The sequence below is a fragment of the Cavia porcellus genome, unplaced genomic scaffold (genome assembly GCF_034190915.1).
Source record: "Cavia porcellus strain 051 isolate PalLab524CR breed Dunkin Hartley unplaced genomic scaffold, mCavPor4.1 scaffold_17, whole genome shotgun sequence".
NCBI lineage: Eukaryota > Metazoa > Chordata > Mammalia > Rodentia > Caviidae > Cavia > Cavia porcellus.
Genome location: NW_026947500.1, coordinates 22122517 through 22147445, shown reverse-complemented (window position 1 = coordinate 22147445; position 24929 = coordinate 22122517). Strand labels below are relative to the sequence as shown.

The 24929-nt window shown below is 52.6% G+C and overlaps 1 protein-coding gene across 17 annotated transcripts in view; it reads left to right on the top strand.

The window, feature by feature from the left end:
* Nucleotides 1–24929, top strand: part of Aopep (aminopeptidase O (putative)) — a 383307-nt gene that overhangs the window by 328421 nt on the left and 29957 nt on the right. For 9 of the 17 annotated variants that reach the window (XR_010040447.1, XR_010040448.1, XM_063229045.1 and 6 more), the window contains 3 exons: nt 3929–4045; nt 21986–22072; nt 23635–23779. Coding sequence is in view for 11 of the 17 variants with exons in the window: in XM_063229045.1 (XP_063085115.1) it covers nt 3929–4045; nt 21986–22072; nt 23635–23775 (345 nt within the window). In the remaining 6 variants the exon portion in view is untranslated. Of the gene's footprint in view, nt 1–914; nt 998–3713; nt 3834–3928; nt 4046–8127; nt 17949–21985; nt 22073–23634; nt 23780–24929 lie in introns of those variants that run through there. The other 8 variants (XM_063229044.1, XM_063229047.1, XM_063229043.1 and 5 more) reach the window with 6 other exon arrangements.

Sequence of the window (24929 nt, the reverse complement as noted above, 5' to 3'; positions counted from 1 at the left end):
AGGAGGTACTCAGCTTGCCGCAGTTCTGCTGACTGCAGAAAGTAGAAGTCGCCTTGTCCCTTTGTGCTCCTCTCATTAACTGTTCGGAATACAGACTTCTGAAGCCCTTAAACATTTGTACTGGACCAGCCTGCTTTGGCATTTTGTTTCTTGTATTTGTGTGAGTTTTACACCCCTGGCGGTTCTCTTTCAAGTACCCACATGACTTTGCCACCCTGTAATCTTATTTTGTCTAAGGCTCTGAGGCAGAATCATTTTAAAAATACTGAGTTGATCTCCATACGGAAATCATAACAAATGGATTCCTCGTCTGTAGGACTTTTTATCTCTGTGACCGTGATGTGGGAACAAGCGCCGTCAGGCCCCCAGAAGCACAGGCTGGTTCTCGCTGCGTGTTCCGAGGCACTGCTCACCTGGGAGATGAGCCGCAGTGCGCTTAGGCCACGTCTGCCTCCCGAAGCCCTGCTGTGTGGAAACCCAGTTGGCCAGGGGTCATGTGAAATCTGATTTCTCCGTGGGTGGGAGCAGAATGAGCCACATAACGTTATTTCTTTCCCAGTGCCAGCTGCCAGGACGAGTCTCGCTGCTGGGTACAGCATGTTTGCTAGTATTAGAAGTCTTTCCATAGCTTTGCACACGTTCTGGTGTACTGCATACCATTTCTTGTTCATTGTAGGGTAGCTTTACATGGAGTAGATGTTTATTTTATGAAGGGAAATCTGTGTTAGAGTGTAGCTGCTTAACCACATTTTTGCACTGAAGCAAATATTAAAATCCTCTTTTCAATGTCTGTGATTTCAGTTTTTCTGTGATATAATGTTTACTTGTGAACAAATGATACAGTGTTGGTTTTATTGTCTGTGGCTTCAGACAGCATTAGACCACTGACCATGTCTACTTTCTGCATTGTTTAGAAATATCCTCCCCCGCAAGTGGAGAGCCAGGTAGCGGAAGGTGTTGACCAAGGAGGAGTGTCTCTGTCTCTGTCTCTGTCTCTGTAAGTTCGCCAGCCTGGCCCAAATCTGGCATCATGGGGCATGTTCTGGTCTGGTTGTGTGTGCTGGGTGTGTCCTACCCATCTTCAAGCCCTCCAGCCTGGGCCAGGCCACAGAAGGTGCTGATACCCGGAGCAGGCGTGCCCTTGTGCTCTGCCTCCTGCCAGTGAGAGCCAGCGATTTGATGACGTGTGTCCTCCCTTCTGGCCCCTCAGCTGTCTGTCATAAGCCCTGGGGCTTAGCTTTAAATATTTCCATTGTGTATAATTTGGAGAGAACAAAAGCTTTCATCGGTGCCTTGAGCTGTGTTTGTGTGTGCAGATGTGAGCTTCTTGGGGAGAAACTTCAAGGTATGCGGGAGGAGCCTGGACTTGGCGGGGTCACATGTTGGTCGGCTTGTTTTAGACTAGAGTCTTGTTTATGGGTTGATCCAGTTTGGGGTATGTTGAGGACCATGCTAGTTGGTTTTCAAGGCTTCCTTTCCTGTGGGTCTCTTCAGTCTAAACCAAGTCCTAAACTGAGTTCTAACAATAGGACTCTATGTAAGCACACACACACGTCGGGAAGACACTTTTCTTTCCACTCTCGCCTTCCCTGTAATTCTGTAGAGTGGCAGGACTTGGTTCCTGCTGCAGTTAGCACATACAGCCGCCACCCCTCTGCCCAGGCCTGGCCCATCCCAGAAGCCTGCCTTCTCGGGGCGGCACACTGGTGCCCTCTTGCTGGTGGCTGCACCAGTGCTGCTCAGAAGGTTGATGGTGCCTGTGGGGGTCAGGGCAGGCAGGGCCACTTGGGTCCAGTTTGGAACCTGTTGTCCTCAGAGTGGTCTGTCCTCTACCCCTCACCTGAGCCCCCAGAGTGGGAGGAGGAGAGGGAGAGGTAGCCATTCTGCTAAGCATGGGAGCTAGAGGAGGGGCAGGGTGGGTTAAATTTTGTTTTTTGTTTTTTTTTTTTTTTTTTTTTGGTCTTTTTCCTTTTTACTGGTACCGGGGATCGAACTCACGACCGCCTGCTTGCAAGGCAGGTGCTTATGCCGCTGAGCTAAATCCCCAGCCCCTAGGGTGGGTTAAATTTTGGGATCTGGCCTGAGGAGAACAGTTGGAGGTGCACTGTGGGCGGTGGTCTGCAGGCTTGGCTTTCAGCAGAGAAAGGCCTCTGGAAACTCTATGGTGGAGCACTGTAGGCCTTGATGGGGACAGGGAGGCGCCACGGCCAAGGCAGTAGTGCCAGACAGGCCTGGGGTTGCCGGGGCTGGAGCCAGGATGCAAGGGGCCTGCAGGAGACGCAGAGTGCATCATCTCAGCTGGGCTGCGCCCCTCATGTCCTGCTCAGGGATACCCAGGGGAAACCCTGAGGTTCGGCAGAGCCTGGGGTCTGGGTTTACCTCTTTCTTAAACATATTTTACATTTATTTTTCCTATTTATTTGACGTTGACAATCAAATAGCCTTTTCTATAAAACAGCAGACCTGCTACCATGTAAGTAGCCTTGTGTTTAAATGATGGAAAGTGGTAGGATGGTGCTGGTGTTGCTAGTAGTTACACAGTAACTTGGTATCTCAGAAGCGTCTCACAGCCCCGTGGTTTCTCAAGAAAGGGAATTGGTGGTCACTCTCGAGTGTGTAGAGGACTTTGTGTCAGTGATCACTGTACTGTAATTGTGCTCAAGACACTTGCTGCTCCTGCCAGCCCTTGAGCCTGTCCACAGCATGACTTGTCAGGTGGACCCGGGAGATCTACACCCCCAAGAACCAGCCCATGTGTGTCTGTGCCTGCCGCCCGCCTGTCTGTGGGGAGGTAGCTGAGAACATCCGAGGAATGCTTTCTTTGGGAAATTGGGTGGTGAGTGTGGTGCCCACAGCTTCTCTGAATTCTCACTTTGGAAGAGCTTGTGTGTGTGTGTGTGTGTGTGTGTGTGTGCACGCGCGTGTCTGTGTGTGAGAATGAGTGGGAAGGCCACTCATTGTGCACACTCAGGGACAGAAAGATAGGGATGGACAGAGAGAAGCCAATAAGAAGTGACAGCTGAGTTTGTTAACAAGGGTTATCTGGGAATCAGCAGGGTTGAAGGGAAGATAGGTGAAGCTTAAAGCTTTGATTTTAGAGTGAGCCACTCTGCTGTCCTTCGAGGTGCATCTTGAACCATGTTTCTCCTGCACTGTGCTGGGCTAGCCCCTCGGTGCCCCTGGGCAGTGCTGCAGCCTACGCTGGGTGCAGCTGTGAACGGGCACAGGAAATCGGGTCAGTTCCTGGGGTTGCAAATACTACCTGCTCATGGATTTGTTACGTTTTTCTACAACCTTAGGACTTCTTCCCCTCTCTGCCCTGAACTCGTAGTACCATTTGTGAACCAGCCTTTGTGAGACACAGGAGTCTGGGTGACCATGTGTGTGCGTTGTTCCATGTATGATCACGTATGTGTCATTTTCAAAATTCTTAGGGTATTATGAACGTAAATTACAAGCCTGACATTTTTATAATGAAGACATTGTGAGGCACACACAGTAATTATTTCATTGCTTGCTCTTTGTTTCTCTGTTCAGAAAGGAAATTGGAAACTGCTTTTTTCTGCTGAATTTCCCTTGTGTTTGATACAGTTGAGGGGCTTTTCGAATCTTTGGTCAAATAACATTTTTTAGCATATGCGTGCCATAAAGGCAAGGATCTAATAAATCACAATAATGTTTCATGAGATAAGAACCATTTTGATTGCCTTAAGGGAGACCTGAAAAGAAAAGCCAAGGAAATGGGGCCCAGAATGCAGTGACTTTGAGGAGACAGTGTGAGCCCAAGGTCTCCTGCAGTCCGCCGTGTTTCAGGCACAGCCCGCAGTGCCCAGGTTATCCTCGCTTTGCCGTCTTACTTCTAAACATTTGGGTCTAATTTCTTGTCAGCTGAACAGCATTTTCACTGGCTGTTTTGTTTTACCAACAGCTGCTTCCAGACCAGCTGGTCTTGCTTTTGGAACGTCTCTTGGAGGAGAAGACCCTGACTCATCCAACCCTGCAGGCCCTCCAGAGGACGTACCATCTCCATGAGCAGGACGCAGAGGTAACCAGAGCCTGACCAGGCGTGGGTCCCCGCCCGCCTGTAGCCCCATGCTGCTGAAACTGTCACCCTTGCGTTAGCGTGTGTTGGTGAGCCAAGAACTGGGTGCCAGGCTGCGCCCGTTACGGCTCAGCATGCGTACACTCATCAACGATACTCTGAGGTCCAAGTTTGTCCCTCTTCTTAAATCATAAGGATGGACGGAGCGTCCTGAAGAGAGCAGGCAGGGTGGGGCGTTTGAGGTCACAAGCCTGGGTAGGTCGTCTGCACACTGGTGGTGGCGCCATCCTGCTGCTTGGCCCAGCTGTGTCAGTGTCTCGGTTGCATTCAGTTGGGACGGAGAGGAACCATGTGTAAAGGAAATGAGAGCTGAATCGAGCGGCCGTGGTTTAAAGAGGAAAATTGAATGCTTGTGGGAAAGCAATATGATGTGGTTCTTAATATCTTTTAGCTTATTGGGAAAAATGCAATATGAATCCTAAGATGATTTCCAGGTTTTAAAAACATAGAATACTAAATGTGTAATGTATTCAGTCATCTTAAAATAAAACATAGGAGCAAGAGATCAAAGAAAAAGCTCTCATTTAAAACTAAAATGTAGAAAATGCAAGTAAGTTTGGTTTATAGTCAACTGAAAATAACCGAACATTTAAAATCTGTACAGTATAGTATGACAGCTGTAGTGAGCACTTGAAATCAGGTATTAAAAAATCAAAATATTTCAATGCAGTAATTTCTGCCTGTTCATTACAACATATTTTTTGAAACTGTTTTGTACATGTGTTAGGTTCAGTGCAATAATACAATGAATTTCACAATAACTGGAATGGAGTAATTTGAGAATAGCCAGATCCTTATGAACCATAAGGTAAGATGGATGTTGTTTAGCAGTTTAAAGCTCCACAAATTGAGGAGCAATTGGAAAACTCCAGAGAAGACACACAGTTTTTACTTACCTGAGCGCAGATCAATGTGCAACTGTTGCTAGTTATGTCAGCTTAGATTTTTGTTTATAGGTGTTTCCAAATGCCAGACTCACTACTTTTAATGAGGGGTTCAAAGTCCCACCTATTTATAGGCCTTGGGCTGTTTTAGTGGCGGTGGAATGCCAGGCCTCTGCCTCGGGGACCAGCACAGGAGGCTCGGAGCGGGCCCCGGACACCTGTCCTGCGGTGCCCAGAGCCCTGAGGCGCGAGGCCTGTTTTCCTTCTTCCTATTGGGGTGAAATGTGTCCTGTTCTTCTCTTACAGCATGACTTAGTTGTTATGTGTAACCTCTTAAGCTGCTGAGAAGGACAGCAGGTTGTAATAAGTTGCTTGTTTTATATTTCACAGTCTGTTGTGTTGTCCCAAGGCAGGACAACCCTTTCCGCTAGATCCCTGGGTGACCACAGGCAGTCCAAGTGCCACGTGGCTTGCTCACGTGACCTGCATGCCCTTGCTGTGCAGTGTGAGTCATGCATGTTCTCTGGGTGCTGGGCCTCGCCCTTCCAATGCACAGGACACCTTCAGCCAAGAGCTGGGAAGGGAATGTGCCGGGCAGCTGGGCTCAGTTTCTGTAGAGTACTCAGGAAAGGCCACTCACAGACAGTGACATTGAGCCAGGACCTGAAGACCTGAGGGAGGTGGCCACACAGCTAGGGCTCTGGGTAGTTTCCATGGAGAGACAGCCATACATGCAGTTGCATGAACTCGGCGTGGGCTAGGATGTGTGGTCAGCAAACTTCTCCTGTAAGGGAGCAAACAGTTCCTCTTTTAGGTAGGATGGTTTCTTCTGAAGTTGTTCAGCTTTGCTGTTGTGGCTCCGAAATTGCTGTAGACCGTTTGTAAACACATACGGTTGTGAACCAGTAAAACCTTCAGGGACCCAGACTTGAATTTCCTGGAACCAGCGCATCATCTTTTTCCCGTTACTTTTTGAAAATACTTGAAGATGGTACACTGTTCCTAGCAGCGGGAGGATTTGCTCGGCCATCCTCTCTGCTGAGCCTCCAGGCCACTTGCAGTGATTTGGTTTGTTACACTGACAGCTTTTCTTACTGTGAGGAGTGTCACTCAGAACCAGAAAAAGAACAGGGTTTTGGATAACCAGGGGGTTTTCCAGAGGCTGTATTGATTCAGTGTGATCAACAGAAATTGAGCTGTCAGCTCCCTTTCTTCTTCATGGTCTCTAAAGTTGACTCAGTGATGCACCCAGTTCTACCTCGTAACTGTAACAAAGTTCCTACCAGAATCAAGATGTGTGAGGACAGGTTTCCGGTTTGGAGACAGCCCGGAGAAACGTGGGCATCTAATGTGCTTCAGAGTCCTAAGGCTTCAGAAGAATACAGAGATTTGTGGCTTCTCGGTGCAGCTTAGAGGCTGACAACAGGGTAAGTCTGTGATGCAGACGGCACCTTCCTAAGGCCAGTGACAGCTGGGCACCAGGTTCTCCTGGGCAGCGCGCACAGCCTGGGCAGAAGCTCGGAAAGAGGAGGGACAGGAGGAGGCTGCTGCTGTGCTGCCCAGGGACACCTGGATAGGCCCCGTGTCCCCGGTGCCTCCAGAGTCCCTGCCAGCGGTAGACGTAGGCACTTCCCCTGCCCCGGCTGGTAACGGGCCAGCACAGTAATTTCTTCTCAGTAGTCCAGTTTGGAATTCACAGGCCATTTCTGGTTAAGCAAATGGTGGTTATAAATGGTCATCTTCTGTACTATTGGAATATACTTACTTCCTTATAAGTTAAAGAAGTTGGTGTGTTTGGGCATAAAAAGCTAAGCATTACTTAGGACTTTTTAAAAAAATGGGACACCACCAGTGCCCTGAATTCCAAATGACATTCTCATAACTGCCTTTATTTTAAGTGACAGACGTTTCATGAGAGAAGCACTTGTGGGAAAGGTCTTGGGGACTCTAACTCGGTTCTTGGTACTCTCCCGTGACTCAGCAAGTTAAATTGTTATCAGGACCCTTAAATGGGGACTTGAGAGCAGTCACTTAGAAAGCGGCTGGAGGCACAGGGGTGTGGGCTGTGTGCCTAGTGTCCCAGTGGATGACGGCATCAGAGCGCTTTGCCACAGGCCGCTGGCCCCATGGGGTTGAAGGAGCTGCCTGCTGCAGAAAGCACTCAACCCCTGGATGGCCAGGCTCCAGGGTGTGGAGAAGGGGTGCTTGGGCCCTGGGACCGGGTGCTTTCCTGCCTCCTGTGTCTGGGCCTGCGCTCAGAGGGAAACCTGCCCTGGCACCACAGGTGGCTCCAGGCTCATTGCTGGGGCTGCTCTGGCTCCTGCGCTGTCCTTGCTCAGCACTTAATGAGGCCTTAGAACTCTGAAGCACATTATGGCGGAGTCAGCTGCCTCTTACCTGTCAGGTCACAGAGCTGCCAGCCTTGTACCAGACTCCCTCAACCAGCCTCTGCCTCTCTCCTCCCTCCTATGTTGTGGGTCCCCGTGGTCCCTCTGAAGAGCTCGTTTTGAACTGTCCTGTGTGTCCTGGTGGTTGTATCGCTTCTGTGCCAAGGTCCTGTTCTCAGGCCACTGTCTCTGCTGGGGAGAGATACTGAGCACAGCTGAGGGCTTTCAAAGATGGGCCTTTTGGTTCCTGTCCAGGTCACCACCCTTCTGTTCCTGCAGCCTGTGTGGTGCGAGCATGCAGATCAGTGGGGGCGCAGTGAGCACCTCTGTGCCTGGAGGTGTATGGGAGCGTGCACAAGGAGCAAGGTGCTGGGAGGCAGGAGGTGACACAGTGGGTGACACAGTGCCATAGGCCGCCTCATGCCTTGGCTGGCCACTCTAATCAGCTCCCTCTGCTGGATGGGGCATGGCCAGGGCACCTTTGCATTTCTCTGCCTGAAGGGTAAAGTGCCAGTTGGAGTCCGCTACCTCTTACTTGTCAGGTCACAGAGCTGCCAGCCTTGTACCTGGCTCCCTCAACCAGGTAGGAGAATGAACTGAAGGAAAATTCAGTCCATAGAAGCACTTTGCAGTCCCTGAGTGTAGCTCAAAGAAAGAGCCTTAACATTTAAAAATATATGTGACCACTGATTGGGGAACCAAAAGTGGTTTTGAAGATCCCTTTGGAATAGTGAATCCCTGTCTGCTTTGGCAGATCGCGTCAGCTGGATCGCAGCTGCCACCGTAGTGAGGTGAGGATCCCGGAACTGGCTCTGTGATGTCCTCTGCCCACGAACCTCACAGCGGACCTTCATACAGCTTTCCTGCTGCGGACCATAATGGAGCATGGCAGACCAGGGCTCGCCTCTGGCAGCAGCCTCTCCCAGCCTCCTCCTTTCTGAAGTTAGAAAGCCATGACTCGCGTCTCACCTGGCTTCGGTGGCTGAGGCCTGCTCTGATGTTTCAGTGGCTGTGCTTTTGCCAGAAAATTAATTTGTGCGAAAGGTCATCAGCACTCTCATCTGTCTCCTCACAGAGGTGGGAGAAATCCTGTTGGTTGTAAAGCAGGGCCCTTCTGGATTAGATGGAGCAAAAAAGTGTGGGTGCCACTTGCGCAGTGTGGGTGTGGTCACCGGGCTGGCCACCTGTGGAGGGAAGGGAGGGCCCCTACTCACTCGGGGTATGTGGACTTCATTTTTCGATAACTCTTGAACCTGCAGGCCCAGGATCTGCTGCTGGCTGAGGCCGAGACTCAGCAGTGAGCTGTGTTGAAGTCCAGGGCCCCAGCCCAGTGGGGGCCCCAGCCAGGTCATCCTCTCTCCATGGCTTCATTGTATTCATCAACAGGGCAGTGCTGTGACCATAGCAGTAGCTTTTGGGGGTTTGTTTTATATCACAGCCAACTGGGAAAACATCATGAAACTGTCTTTACTCCATTTTCTGTTTTGTCTTTCTTCATTTTCTATTAAAAATGTATGTCATATATTAAGTTAATTTTATGATCTGCTAATGGTTCATAGCCTGCAGTTTGAAAAATGCTAGGTAGAGTGGTTTTGGGTTTTCACCAACTCTGGGGAATTTGGGGTTAGGGATGCTGAGTCTTCATTTCCTCAAAATGAAATGAAGCCTTGACTATTTTCATAGGAGTGTGAATGGCTTAAGACAAGAGAACTCAGTGACTACTAAGCAGATGCGGGGCTCAGTTTCTAGAGGTGAATTCTGGCACTCTCATTACTTAGAGGCCACACAGCTGTCCTGTTGGGTTCTTCATGATTCATTACCAAGCCACCTGGCCCCTGGTTCAGTGGGATCTGGTTTTACTGGGGTAGGGGCAGGCCTGCTGTAAATGAGGCATTTCCAGCCCAAGCACCTCTGATGTTGTGCTTGGACCGGATGGTGGGTACTTTCTTTTTAGCAGGAGACTGTGCTTGGCATTGTGGGATGTTAGCATCCCTGGCTTCTGTCCATGAGGTGCCAGTAGCCACTCCTTTCTTTTCCCCCAATGTGGCCCTCACGCCGCCTGTCCCCAAGTGCGGCCCAGTGTCCCCAGCAGAAGTACTCTGGTTAGGAACCAGTGCTTTAAGACAGGGGCTGGCTCAAGGGATAGTTTTCAAAACCTTGTTTTAAATGATTAGTGAAAGTTGGCTGCAGTACAGAGTGGGGTGATGGGAAAGATGGCTGACAATGTTTAGAGGTGGCCCCAAGCCTGCTCTCTTTCCTCCTGAGGTCCCAGGGTATGTCACCTTGGGAGAGGTGAAAATAGGCTTTTGCTTGGAAGAAAAGGCAGTGCCATTTAGAGTAGCAGCAGTGAGTCACAGGTTGGTAAGAAAAGACCAACCTGTTCTGCCACAAGCCTCTGCCAGCGTCCGTAGAGTCCTCTGAAGTCACTTTCAAGGTCAACTGCGGCTAGGCAAACTCTCTGCCAGCCACACAGCCTTGGCGGGCCTTGTGCCCTGGGTCCCTGCCCACTCGGTCCCCAGTTTTCCGAGGCAGGCAGGGGAGCTCTCTTATAGCAGGACCTGAGGGGCGGAGGTGGAGGCTGCACCCCCGCAGGTGCTGGTCCCTGAGCCGTGAGGCTCACTCTGGAGTTGCATCTGGGCCACAAGCATTGTTTCTGAGAACCGACCACTTGGCCACTCTTGGCCTATTGAGAGGAGGTGGGCAGTTCTTGAACTGAGTGCTGGGCATGATCCTGCTTATGCCTTTGAACGCAGAGACCCTGTGCCCTCTCTCGGAGACTTGGGGTGCTCCAGAGAGTCTCAGCTCCTGGCTCTCCTCTTCTTACTCTTGTCCTAGTCTGGTCACACATAGGACATTTCTGTTTTGGTTCCTTGCACAGTGGTTGGAGGAAAGGCCAGATGTGCTTTCTTCGGGTGCTCCAGCCGTTTCAGGGTGCTTGATGATGGAATGCAGGGTGCTAGCCTGGGCTCCGGTCCCGTCACCCCTTGCACAGAATCCACGGACATACTGAATGAGGCAAGAACAGTGGCTCAGGCCCTGTGATCCCAGGGTGCGTGGGCTCAGGCCCCTGCTGTGCCTCCCCTGCTGCAGTCCTGGGTGTGGGACCAAGGCTTCTCTCTTGGGGACTGTCCTGGGTCACCTAGGCTTCTGAGCAGGAACAGTGCAGTGCTCGGAGGCCCGCAGCTGGTGCCTGCTTCCTCTCCCCCTTGCTCTGCAGGTGCCCCAGGGGCCTCATTACCCAGCCTGCCAGCTCACTGGGTCATCACCCAGCATTGTCAGGAGGCACCATCATGGAACGGAACCCCACAAGGCAGGTTTTCAGGCTGAACATGAAAAGGAGACCATTGTGGAGGGCGGAAAGTTGAGTGGCAATTAGCGAAGTGTTCTTCCGGGATGAAATGGGGCAGGTCTCACAGGGTGGGGGGCTCCTCAGGGGCAAGTCAGCTCACAGACACAGGCCCAGGCCATTTGTCACTCAGAGTCACAGGTACAAAGGGTTGGCCCAGCTCGGGTTTCGGATCGAGGGGCCAAATGCTGCTGAGTCTGTGCTTCAGGCTTCGCCAGTCTCTGAAGCTGGGAGGATGCTGGCACTGTGATTCTTTTCCAAGTGCTAAAGGCCAGGCCGTGCAGATGAAAAGGAAGGCCTGGGGTGTCTGCTTTAAGCTGTATCTTTTTAAACAAGCGTAAACTTTTTAGATTACTACTATCTGGTTATTTCTGAGGATAGGGACTGCGAGTTATTAGCCATGAATTCCTACAGCCTGCTTTGGATGGGTCAGGGTTAAATGGATGAGGATGGAAAAAGCCACAGGCAACAAACCTGCTTTTCTTTCCTTTTTTTGTCTTTTTGAGACAAGGTCTTACTATGTTGTTCAGGCCAGCTTGAGCTCACTATGTAGAGTGGAAGGTTGGCCTCGAACTTGCAGTGGTCCTCCTGTCTCAGCCTTCTGAGTTCTGGGATTACAAGAACTTTGTAAATGTGCTTCTAATCTAGTCCACCAGACTATTAGAAAAGTTTCTGTTCTTGTTATCGGCCACTTAATGTTTCCACTGCTTGCTTCTTCCTATGTATTTAGCAGCTGGTTCAGTTTTATAGATAGCTGAAGATTTAAGGGTATCGTCTGTTCTTGCTATTCTTGTAGGTACGCCCCCCCCCCCTCCACTGTAAAGAGTTCTTCAAAAATTTGGGATTCTTGGGGTCTAAGTAGAAGTTGCCCTATTTTCTTCTGGTGTACCCAAGAAACCAGCTACATCTTTAGGTCACTTTATTTCTAAAGGCCTCTAGAGAAATCAAGACCTGGAGTTTTATCGGTGCTTCTAGGTTTGTTAGTTTATGTATTTTTGTAGTAGGGTTTTGTTCTGTGATCCACACCAAAAATCTTCACAATTAACTTCAAACACTGTGTGTCCTTTCATATTCGTAAGGTGAATCGTATTTTTAACAGTTCGGATCTGAAATGATTCCCCAGAGCCGCCTGCGTTTGGAAGGTGGCTGGATTATGGCAGCAGGGTGGCTGGCTGGCTGTTAGGAGGAGTCGTGGTCAGAGACCTGGAAGTGTCTCCCCATCCATCCCTCTCTCTCTCCGTTACCTGGCCCCCGTGAGGAAACCTTCGCTCTGCTCCTCTGCCTTGCTGTCCTGCCTCGGAGCCAGCTGCCTCTGGATTAAAACTGTGAGCTGAGCAACCCTCTTCTACTTTCGTCAGGTATTGTGTCCCAGAGAGGGGAAAGTGGCTGAGACAATATGCAGATGGAAGGCGTCTTCCCGTGCACCTCTGTGCCCTGTGAAGCAGCCTTGGAGTGCCCAGCACGCTGGGGGGCCTCAGGCTGTGGGTCCTGCACAGTGTGGATGGAAGGTGAGCTCTGCCTGTGCCTGTGGGCAGTGCCCAGGGGCTGCTGACCCTAGTGTTTTGTTCATTTGGCAGGGTATGGAACCAAGACGGGAACACATGGTCTAAACATGGAGGTGGTGCCAAAACAGGGTCTTTAGGCTATGCACTTTGCACATCCCTCTTGCCACAACCTCAGACCATGTGGCACCGTGTTCCTCAGGCCAGCTGGTCTTACCTGTCTGTGGGTGGAAGCAGTTGTCAGGTGGAGCATGGGAAGTCCCCAAGCACAGGAGACCGGCCAGTAGTTGGCTGCGCGTTCCTGAGACTTTCCCTGCTGCTCCGCCCTGGGGACCCAGGCAGCTTCTCCTGCCCCAGCTTGGCTTGGCTATGGCTCATCCAAAGGCTGATGATGGCGATTGTTTGTAAAGATGTTTTTGAAAATGGAATTCACGAACACCATGTAATTCACCCATTCCACGCGCACGGTTCAGTGGCTCTATGTGTATTCAGAGTTGCACAACCATCACCACAGCCGGTCGTAGAGCGTTTTCGTCATCCCATAAGGAAACCCAGCTCGCCTTAGCTGGCGTCCCTACCTCCCCCACCACCAGTCCTGAGCAGGCACTGGCTCTCTGTCTCCATGTGTCACTCAGCAGAGTCACCAGCAGCCTGGGTCCCACATCCCCTGTAGCCTGGTGTCCCAGGGACCAGCCACGTTTGGAGCGCACGTTGGTCTTCCGCTGGGCTTTTCTGTTGTTATTTTTGTGTTGGGCTTCGAATCCCTATCACTGAGCTCTACCCTCAGCTCCTTTACCCTTTTTGTTTTGAAATATTTTCATTGTCCTGGATGCACTGCACTGGTGTATCTGTTTATCACCCAGTGGACACTCGGGTTTTTGTACTCTTTAGTACGAATACTGCTGTGTTAACAGTTGTGTACAGGTTCTTGTGTAGACGCATTCCTTGAACTCCGGTTCATGAGAGCTGCTGAGCTCTTCCCAAGGTGCTGCTCGTTCTGCCTTCTCCCCAGCAGTACTCGGGGTTCTGGTCTTTCCGCCCTTGCTGTGTATCATTTCAGGCATCTCAGTAGCTACGGGATGGCGTCTCATTCCGTTTTCACTGCCCTTCCTTGTTGGCTGTTAGTATGGCGCCCTTTCCTTGGGGACCATCTGTGCATCTTACTTGGAGAACTAGCTAGACAGCCTTTGGCTCCTTTGAAAATTGCCTCATTAAAAAAAAAAACTACTGAGTTAAAAGTACTGTATATAGTCTGGATAAAAATCCTTCATCAAATATAATTTGCAAAAGCATCCTTGGTGTTATCTTTTCATTTTCTTGATGATGTTCTTTGAAGAGCAAAAGTTCTGACTTGTGAAGTCCAGTTTATCCATTTTCTGTCTTGCTGCTTGTGCTTTCGGTGCCAAATGTAAGAAACTGTCGCCTGACCCGACACAGTGGGGATTCCATGCCTGTTTCTTTCTAAGAGTTTGCAGTTTAGCTCCTATAGTTCAGAGCTTAGGGTGCCCCCAGCTGTATTTGAAACTGTTTACGAAAGCAAACTGTTCCTTAGCCCACGTGTTCCTGCTCTGTAGTTTTTGGACACGGGTCAGTGACAGACCCTGGAGCTCCATCCACAGCTGTCCACAGGGTCACCCACCCCACAGCTCACGGCATCGGGTCTCCCATGGCCTCCCTTGGCACTCGCCACCTACATGTGCATCTTGCTGGGTTGGTCTCTGACTCTGCCGAGCTCCAGGCAGCAGGGCCACGTCTGTCCTTTCACTTTGCCCTCAGTATGCAGTGCACAACGTGGGAGGGTGACTGCCCCAGGGTCTCTGGTCTGGCACCAGGTGGTGGGAGTGACCTAACCCAGGAGTATGTGTCCTGTGGGGTGGGCAGTGTGCCCTTCTACAGACCCGGTGAGGCCTTCAAGCACAGTCTACCTCTGGTGACACAGAGGTCCTATTTTGGGCAGTGGCCACATATACTGTCACAAAGAAAGGGGAAGGTGTTTCCTGGTTTCAGGATTGCATGGCACGCCAGCCAGTAAGTGGGCGTGGCAGGAGGAAGTGGGCCATGCAGACCCCACTGGCCTCTGAGTTCCCGGTTTGGGCCTTAATAGCCGTGGTTATACAAGAACATTTGTCTAGGGCAAGGGTCTGCCTGCGCCAACCCAAGTGAAGCACTGATGCTTGCTTGGTCATTGGTGGGCACTCTCGCCCTCACCACGTCCTCTGTGTGCACGTCAAGTGCAGTGGCCCTGGCAATGAGGGTGACCCGTCCTGAGCTGCTGCAGCTCTCCTTCCTGGTTCAGGCTCCCGTGGGAGAGGGCACAGGCACAGTGGAGCCTCGGTGGCCCTTGGCCTGCCAAGTTACCCCCTCCGCTGACCTCAAAGCCTGGAGCAAAGCAGTGTTTCAGGCCCTCTGCTCTCAGATAGCGCTCGGGTCATGGCCCTGTGGGAGTGAGGAGCAGCCGGGGAGAGTGGACTGTGAAATCAGCGCAGAGATGCCCGTGGGCCTGGTGGGAGCGGCGGCAGATGTGCCCTGGCCTTCCTCACGGGGACCCCCGGGTGGACGCACCCAGCTGCGGGGGCCTGGGAATGGCATCTGCCCGTGGCCACTCCACCCCGCTGTCCCGCTTCACAGCAGGAAACTTAACTTTAAAGCTGAGTAAACCAAATTTAAGGACACAAATTGAGAAAGCAGGGTTGTTTATTGCAGTGCAGCCTCACTGACTTCCCAAAGCCATGCGGCCTCGTCTTTCTGTTTACAGATACAAATGGAACCCTAAATGAGGTTTACTGGGCTCCCCAGACAGTGTTCCCGGGACAGAGTTTTTCCCCTCAGCAGTAAACTTCAAAATCAAAAGAACTGGAAAGAAAGGGGATGCTTCCTGTCATAAATAGGGTGGGTGGCGTTCTTTAGAGCATTTTATAGGTTCCAACTGTGCATTATAATTTCAGCGTACCCAAGAGCATTCCAGGCTTGCAGAAGGGCCACAACCTTCGGGAAGCACACGCCCAGCGCTCACCATGTGCTGTGTGCTGCTCCCCGGCCTACATGACAGCAGAGATGACACTTCAGTGACTGTCGGTGCCATTTGGGATCATGGGCAGCAGCAGATGCCATGCCACCAGTCAGCAGCCAGGACAAGGCAGGCCACTGAAGCAGGCTACATTTGGCGGGGCCATGGCCGTGCCATCTAGTGTCGAAACAGCCGTCTCTTCCCTGCGGCCAGGCCGCAGCCCTCCTGGTACAAGGCCGGACCCTGAGGATGACCTTTGCTTCCTGGAGGCATCAGGAAATCAATTTGAAGATTTAAATTGGTCTTTATGCACTGGGGTTCCTGGTGAGACTTCATGAGAAGGACTGTACTATAGGAAGGTTTGAAGACCACTTTAGAAAGTCTCGGGGCTGGAGATTTAGCTCAGCGGCATAAGCGCCTGCCTTGCAAGCAGGCAGTCATGAGTTCTATCCCCGGTACCGATAAAAAGGAAAAAGACAAAAAAAAAAAAAGAAAGTCTCTAAGGCACTAAGTAAGTTAGATGTGGTGGTTCAGGCCTGTAATCACAGCAGCCTGAGGAGGCTGAGGCAGGAGGACCACGATTTCAAGACCAGCCTGGGCAACTTTCTGATCTCAGCCCAGGTCGGTGCAGCCCAGGTGCAGCCCTGCCTGTCTTTGTAAGTAATGTTTATCCAAAGACTCGCTTTCCTCTCTGCTGTCTAGGGCCTAAGGGCCCTTATTAGAAAAAATTGTTCACTGCTGTTGCGGAGTTTAATGGCTCCTGGTTCCAGCACATGGATCCGTCTTGGGTTGAGCAAAGGTGGGGTACGGGCTTTTGTTTTGTCGCTTTTCTGTTTCCAGAGGAAATGGGCGCAAGGGAGGAACGTATCCTGACAAAGGTTGTTCTTTGCAGGGTGCCTGCCGGGCTATGACTGTGTCTGGACTCAGTCTGGCTTAGGGCTGTAGACAGCCTCTAGCGAGGCAGCACTGTGGATACCCCTGCTGGAGATCAGAGGGCAGCTCCTGTTTTAGGGTCTCCAGCCACGAGGCCTTGGTGGGGGTGGTAATGACTATCAGCTGGGCCAATGCAGGGAGCCTGGCACAACAAATGATTAGTGAAGTTTCCACCCTGCCCAAGGCCTCGGCCTGCCCCTCCTGTGCCAGGAACCTCAGGCTCAGCCCAGGTGCCGCCTCACTAGGTGATTCCCAGCCTCCCTTGCACCCCTTGGAGCCTCCTGACCATGGCACAGTCACAGCCCCTGCTTGTCTCATTGACACTGCCTGTCACCTCACTGGGTACCAGACATCTCCTTGGAGTTCGTATGGATCAGTGAGTAATAGGGCACCAAAGTAAAAGAGCAAGCCAGAGCAGAGCTGAGGCCATGGGCACTTCCTGTGTGTCCAGCCCGGGGGCAGCCCAGAGTGCAGGTCCTGGAGAGCCAGAGCTGGTGGGCTTTCACCATGCAGGCCAAGCTGGACCCATGGTCAGAAAATGTGTTTAGTAGGTTGGCAGCTGGCACTTTGAAAACAAGGAAGACAAAACTAGGGCGTTGCAGATAGTGAGGGAAATAACCCTTAGCTTGCAGAGTTTGCACCCACGTGTGTACTTAGACCTGGGCATGGAAACACACACTGCTAAGCATGCGTGTGATGGTACTGGACACCCCTCTGTTCCCGTGCCATTCCTGTCTCATCACTGGCAGCCACAAGTGTGCTTGGAATTAAGATGCTGCTGGGCTTGAAGCCAGAGCCAGGGTGTGCTTCATGCAGAAGTCTTTTCACCCTTGCCTGTTGCATGCTGAGGTCTGCTGGCCAGCCCCTGGTGGGTGACCGGGATTACTTGAGGGTGAGATGTGGGTCCACAGGGATGGCTTCTGCTGCCCGCTCTTCACCTTTTCCAGCCCAGAGCCCAAGGCCCTCCTGTCTGCATCTGCCCCAGAGAAATCCTGGGTGTTGAACACTGCCGCAGAGCACCTGGCAGGCCTTGCGCAGGCTCTGAACACTGCAGGCATGCTCAGTCCCTTTCCAGTGGTGTAAGTAGCACCGTGCACTGAAGGAAAGCAGCCACCCACGTCCTGAAGGGAATCTTCGAGAAGGCAGATTTCAGGTTGATTTTGCTGTTTGAAGTATTCCATGGTGGACGCTTGCCTGTCATAATGGTGTAGGTAGCATCCCGAGCCAGATTCGTGCGCACCACGGAGCCCCCTAGACCCTGGCCATGTCACTGGGACATGGCAACCCGAAGCAGCATCTGGCAGGTCCAGGGGCCCCGGGGTGCAGCAAGGAGCAGCTGCTGCCCAAGTGGCCCCGTTCTCCGTGCGGGAGTGAGCAGCTCTGCCTCTGCTCACTTCTCAGGGCCCCGTGGGTTGTGCTTGGGCTTCCTCCCTCGCTCCTAGCTTGCCACCCTTGCACCCCTTCTGCTGCATCATAGATCATCCTGACCACGGGGGTGACTGCTGCTCTAGACATCCTGCAGATTCCTAGCGTAAGTTTGGTGTGACTCGATGCATTTTGATTACTGTTACTATGATTTCCAGTGACAGTTGAAGTCCAGTGACACTCGGTTAAAATGTGCGGGGTGGCCCAGTTGTGTATACCCAGGGAGTATGAAGACTAAAGGAACAATTCGGACAATTCACAGGCAGAAAAAATAATTCAGCAGCCACACCAAACAAACTCTACAAGATTAACACACTGTAGGAAATGTTATTTAATCAAGCTGATTTCCTTATATTCAAAAACATCCAACAAGTTAACTAGAAAAAAATTTCAAAATAGAGAAAAGCCTGAAAGGACACGTTCAGTTAATGAGCAGTGTGGTGCGAGGTTCTGCCTCACTCAAGAGAAAATGTTGCAGCTGCCCTGAAGTGTCATCTGCCACTGCCACTGCCGGTGGGCCCCTGTCCAGAGCTCCACGCTCCCCCGGACCTCCGTGCCCATGGTAGTGACCGTGTCCCCTGTTCCTGGCCCTTTCTTCCAGAGATGGTCAGAGAACGAGCCTGGTCCTGGTGCAGGGACAGGACTCAGGAGCGCGCTGACTGCTGCACTGTCCACACTGAGAATGGAGCTTGGCGAGTGCGAGCCGCTTCCATAGGCACCGTGGTCAGTGGGGGTCTGCCTGCGGCAGTGGTGGTTGCAAGGGTTAGGACTCTGTCGCCACTCTTGGGAACGGGGAGTTGAGACATCATTCCCTGTCCGGCTGGGGTTGAGAGCTTGTGCACCTGCCCTCATGTATGTCCTTAGTGAAGCAGGGACAGTGGCTGCCCTCACAGGAGGGTTGGGGTGGGAGGTCACCTCGCTACAGCACTGTGTGTGTGAATGTAGGAGAGGACTGCAGCGTGAAGAGGGATACAGGAGTGGACCTGGGGCTTGGAGTCGTGGGCCTATCAGTTGGCCTCAGGCTGACTGGGCGGTCCCCTCCCCTCCCCGCCCTGCTGACTCCCAGGCTCTGTGGTCTCCCCTGGGAGTCTGCGATCTGGAAAAGCCACACCCTTCGTCACACCCTTCACGGTGATCGGTGATCGGAGTGGCATTGTGGCTCCTGTCGGGGGAAGGAGGAGAAGAAGGGGTAGAGTGGGAAGAGGGTGCTGTGTGGGACAGCTCCCGGAGTCCTCAGCAGCAGGTGTCTGGAGCTGCTGCCCTGGGCACTTCCAGCCTGGCTTCCCCTCCTGGCTTGTGGAGTAGGTGGCGACCTCTAGCATTCTGTGTCCACGTAGCATGGCTGCAAAGGGGCAACCCAGGGACGTGGCCTTTGTACCCCAGAAGTAAACTCCCACTCCTGCAGATGAGGACGAGCTATCCCCAACGTGGCGGAGTGGGATTTGTGGCAGGAAAAGACCCACTGTGGAATGCCAATGCCACATACTGTCACAGATGTATGCCATGTCCCTGTGTTTATTTTGAATCCAGCTGACTGTTTTAAACAAGTCAAGGTGACCACTGTCCCCATTAATTAACTTAAAATAAGGAGCAACAAATGCCAGACATCATGGCACCAGCTGTGCCCCAGCTACTTTGGAGACTGAGACGGGAGGATCACTTGAACCCAGGAGTTTGAGGCTACCCATGGCACACAGTGGTGCCCCTTCTTCAGATACTGGCCAAGCAAGTGCAGCAGTGTGGAACAGAGAGCTTTCTTCCCGGGGACCTGCTTCCGAGCATGGTGAGGCTCGGGCTGCCCGTCGGTGGGGCTTCCCTTTTGTGCCATGTGGTCCAGCACGGTCCGAGCAGCGAGGCGGTGAGAGTCACATGCTCATCTGCTCTGGAAGTAGTGCTGGGAGTAGCTGAGACAGACGCCTTCCAGGCCTGGGTGGTGACAGGCGGCTGTGTAAGATGCTGACCCTTGACGGGGTGGAGGAGGGAATGAGGGTTTTGTTACTCAGAGAAATGTGAAGTAAAAAGCCAGGCACTAGCGGGAACTGCCCTGTTCCTTGCAGCATCTTGGTGATGTCCGTTACACATCCTGTCCTGACGCACCGCAGTGTGGTCTGCGCTCAGGTGAAAGGCTTCTTGTTGCCTGCTACCCTTGGAGGCGCCTGGTGGGCGTAGCCCTGTCCTTCCTGGTGCTGTTTCCCGGCAGGGGTCTGAAGACTGGGTCTCTTATTAGTCCCAACAGTCCTCTACCTCTGATGGTGGAAGCGGAAATGCTGGCCTCATGGTGGTCAGAGTTGCTTTCATGTGGCCGTTGCCTGGGCCTTCATCCCAGCATGGCCTGGCTGCCCCGCCTGCCTGTCCTCTGAGGTGGGCCCGGGTTTAGGCTTTGTTTCTGTGTGTAAATAAGATGAGGGAAAGCGCAGAAGGAAGGACACAGGCAGAAGCCTTCATTCTCAGAATCTAATGGTTCCCTGGTTCCCTGCCCTGGCATATCATAAGGGGACAGCAGGCTGCAGCATGGGCAGGCCGAGGGAGAGCCTGAAAGCTGACCGCCTTTCCCCGTCGCACACCGACGAGGTGGCTGTGTCCTGAGCCAGCAGCAGGGGTCAGGGAGCCAGCCATGCCCTCTGCCTGTCCCTCCAGGCTGTGGCGGCTCTGGGTTCCGGGGGTGGCTGGGCAGGGGAGGCGTCAGTGGGCGCAAGGTTCCTCCTGCCTGCACGTGGCTGAGTGAACCTGAGCCTTGGACGGCACACGGCGCCGCTCCAGTGGCATCCTGCAGCCGGGAGCTCTGCTCACCCATTCTCTCTACGGCGGAGTCTCGGGGGCTGCTCTTCCGTTGTATGATCTGTTGTTGGATGTGTGGTTGAGTGAGCATGGGAGGATGCACAGCTGGGACTAGCGTCCTCTTGCCATGGTGTCCAAGGCTGTGGGCTCCTTGTCCTGAATCTCTTGAGACTCCCTCAGGGCTGCGCTAGTGATCCACACCGCCCTTCCCAGGCTCCTGGCCTGCTTCCCCAGGGAAAGGTTCTTTGCAAAGATTATTTCATTCATTCATTCGTAAGTATTCACACTGAATCTACTTACAACAGATTGGAGGAAAAAATCCAAGCAGGTAGGTAGATAGTGATACAGTTCGCAAGGGCCTTAGCCAAAATGTTGAAATTGCCTCCATTTTCTTCTTTTTGATTGCTGCAAATGGGTCACTACAAAGCATCTCCCTCTTCGAAGGCTGTAAAAACAGGGCGTGTGTGGGAGGCTTTTAAAAATCGTGCCCCCCCCCCCCCGGTGTGTGCCAGGTTGAAGCTGTATTGGAGTAGGGGTAGCAGGCTGCTTGCTGGGTGGAAATGAGAGCCTGGCACGGGTGTGAGCCAGAGTCCCTCAGTTTCTTTGTGAACAGGCCTGCAGCATGAGATGCCTGGCTTTGCCTGCAGGGGGCGCCCTTGTCCCTGGTGACTGCCTCCCGAAGGACACCCACACTGTCTAGATTTGGAGAAAGGGTAGGGCTTTTAGCAAATCCAGGCAGGTACACCTCAGTCAGATGCATCATTTATTTAAGTTTTTGAGAGCACCTCACTGTGTAGCGAAGGCTAGGATCAAACTTATGATTCTCCTCCTGTAGCCTCCAGGGTGCTGGGATTGATGACAGGTGTGTGCCACTGCCCCGGCCCACTCTCCGGACTGGGAATTGAACTCAGGATTTTATGCATACGTCACTGTATCCCCAGCCTTTTTTCTGTTTGCTGAGATAAATTCTTGTTAAGTTGCCTAGGCTGGGCTTGAACTTGAAATCCTCCTGTGTCAGCTTGTGAGTGGCATCACAGGCTTGTGGCTTCTACTTGTAGCTCGTGTGCTTCTGGTACATTGTGCTCGAGGGCATCCATGCAGCAGGAGTGGGAGCTGCCAGGTCGACCGAATCCTGCACCAGCTTCTTGCCCAAACCGTCAGCGGGCGCATTGGCTCCTTTGGAGATCAGAGAGCAGCATCTTCCCCTTCTGCTTTTATTGTTATAATCAGCCTCGTTGGATCAGCCACCACTATTACCAGAAATGAAATGGTCAGAGTGGTGACAGGAGCCTCTGGGACAGTGCCCTGTGGGAAATGAGGCTACTGGGAGCCCAGCCTGGGACATGGCCCTTGTTCCCAGCCCAGTCTTGCATCTCAGCACATCCCTGGTGGCGTCTGAAATGCTGAAGCACTGCTGAAATGCCTCTTTTCCCCGAGAGGGTTGACTGCGAACCCGCCTCACTAGGGACTTGTTCTCTTTTAAAAAGAAGCCAAACAGAAATGTACAGTGAAGCGTGTCAGAGACCAACTGTGGGCCGTGTGGCTGCAGAGGCCTCTCTCTTAGGCTCACGCTGTGGGATCTGGTGGCCCAGTGCTTACCACTCTCTCCCTTCTCCCCAAGGTGCGCCACCGGTGGTGTGAGCTCATTGTCAAGCACAAGTACACGCGCGGGTACGGACACGTGGAGCGGTTTCTTTGGGAGGACCAGGTGAGGACACTTTAGTGCTGGCCCCTGCCTGTCCCTGTTGGTGCCCTTCCCAGAGAGACCCGGGTCCTTGGCATCTCTCTGAGAACATTGTAGCTTCCCAAGAGGTTCCCTCAGGCACCTCTTCGGCACTGTTGCTCTTCAGAGTGGATGTCCCTACCCTCTATGCCTGTGCAGGGGTGAGTAGTTCCACACTGCAGATGCACCCGTGGGCTTGCTGCCCGTGGACTGCTGGCCCATTGGCCGAGTCCCCCATGGAGCTCTCCAGAGCCTCTCGGGCCAAGGCCAGGGTACAGGTGCCATCCCCAGGGCTTGCTGTAAGCACGAGTGCAGAGGCCAGACCAGAGTCTGCCAAGCCCTGAGCTCCGTCCCCTTCCTGCATGAACTTCCTTCCCAGAAGTGGCTGCTTGACCTGGAGCCCACTGGAAGTGTGTGTTAGCAGCATTTGGGGATGTGCTTGTTCTTCACAGCGGGTCTCCGCTCAGGGTGCCCTCTGTGACATGCAGTACCCCGTCACCCCCGCACACTTTGCCACCAGCGTGTGCCTTGGAAGGAGCTGCCTGCCAAGGCTGTGGGCTGCCGGAATGGAGCGGAGCTTGGTGGGGGTGGAGGAAGGGGGCAGGGACAAACAAAAGGACCTTTGACAGCATCCCAGGCAGGGGGCAACCAGTGAGTAGGGCTAGTTATTCCCACAGAGAAAAGTGCATGACTTTGCAGCCGCAGAAATGTCACATTTGCACAGTGGAGTCAGAGGAGGCTGAGTAGCGGACAGGAGCGCAGGAGAGCTGGGCTCGGTGACCCAAGTATGCCTAGCGCCTCGCTCTTCACTATGTGAGGCTCACTGGTCTGAACTTTGTCAGGGAGGCGCTTTGGGGTCCCTGATTGCTGAGTTTTTATCTTGTGCTGCCTTTGAATTCTTTTTTAATTTTGCTCCAAAAGAATGTGACCCTTGGAATAACTCAGCTTGGAAAAACAAGGCAGACAGAGCCAAAGGGTCCTTCAGTCTTGCAGAACATGATTGGCTGTTTTTAAAATATAGGAAAAGTACAGATGTGAGTCCTCACAGCATTGTTCTCCAAACAGAAAAGCCAGTGTCCGCTGTAGTTGAGGCTGTGGCAGGAAAATGGCCAGAGTGGGCATAAGGACAGACATTCTGTGGTCCCTGCCGCGCCATGTGGTCTTTATCGCCCCAGTGGGTGACGGGTGGCCTGAAGGAAGGGGATTGAGCCAGTCCTAGCACACATTTTCCTGGGAAGGAGCCCTGAGTCCCTGTGACAGGCACCGGGCTCTCCTTGCTGGTCCCTGTGGGGACATTCCCGACATAGGCATCCCTCTGACACAGGACAATGGCCAGTCTGTCGGCAGTCACTTGCTAAGGACCCCATGGGGTTTTCACAGGAACCAGGAAGAAACCATATTGGAAGCTGCAGATGGCAAACATACAGCCCTCTGGCTGTCTTCACGGGTCTCCGTGCTTCCTAAGGCAGCAGTTTGTGGGGAGCAGGGAACTGTGGGCCTGGGCCTGGGTGACACAGACTCCCCTGACGCTGTAGCTCTGCCCACAGGCCATGGGTGTCTACCTCTACGGGGAGCTGATGGTGGGCGAGGATGCCAGGCAGCAGCAGCTCGCCCGCAGGTGCTTCGAGCGGGCTAGGGGCCAGATGGACAGAGCCTCGGCGGAGCTGGTGGCTGAGATGCTGTTTTGAAGAGGTGATTCTTTCTCCTTCCTTCCTCTGCATGCGGTTCTCAACAGGTGCCCTCAGGAGATGAACCGAGGCACCCCCCCAACCCCACAGTTCCAGTCTCTGCCCCCTGCTGGGCTGTGCAGGTGCCTTGGGGAGCAGACAGAACGGAGGCCAGGCCCAGGTACTGCAGGTCTGGTACCATTTTTGGCCACCTTGGGTTTTGTAACCTGTGGAGGACCTCGTGTCAGTGTGGAGATAGAATGGGAGCCCTAGCAGACAAGCCAACCCATAGACTTCAAGGCGTGGGAGTCTCCCCTGGATGCAGGAAGACTGGGGCTCCTTGGGGTCCACCCCAGCCACCAGCATGTGTGTGCCCAGTGGCAGGGCTTATTCCTCACTGGTTTCTCCCTGGCCACCTGTAAGGGGCCCTAGAGCACCAGGGCATGTTCTCTTGTTCTAGTGCTTCAGATGGGCCTGTTAGATTTCTCTGGGCAGGTTTTTCAGTGTAAATTCTGTACTAATAAAGTACGTAATTCGACAGTGGTAGTGTTTTTAAATTATACTATGAGAGTGCTGCGTTCTTTCCTCTAATAATCCTTATGTCTGTATCTTTTTTTCCCAAGGTTTTACATGATGTCCAGTTTTGTATTCTTTTTTTTAAAAAAACTTAGTATCAGATTGCAAGTGTTTTTCACGTTGTTGCATACTGTGTAACTTGCATGACTGTTGTGTTCAGCCTTTGCTTTTGTTGGCTACCTCGTGCACCTCTGGAGTTTTGCTCTTACAGAGCCCACTGCTGTCTGTTATGTCTGCGCATCTTGTGGGTCTGAAAGAGCTGATACTGAAGAAGGACACGAAGCTTTTGTGCTGTCCAAGTGTGCTCTTCAGAAGAGCCCTGGTGGGTGCGAGGAATAGGGGGTGGCTGCACAGTACGGATGGGGGCAGCTGCACCAGGCGCACCCACCGATTCCCCAGCGGCAGCACTGTCTCAGTAGTAATCCGAGGCAGCCCTGTTTCCTGGTGATGTTTAATTTCATGGGTGGTTTATGTTACCTGGTGGATGGAGACTCCGATCTGGCCCGCTGTTCATTGTTGGCTCTGCGCTGGAGAACGGCAGAGGCACACGTGGTTGCGTGACTCTGTAATCTTTTTCTCTTTGTTCCCTGAGCAGACAA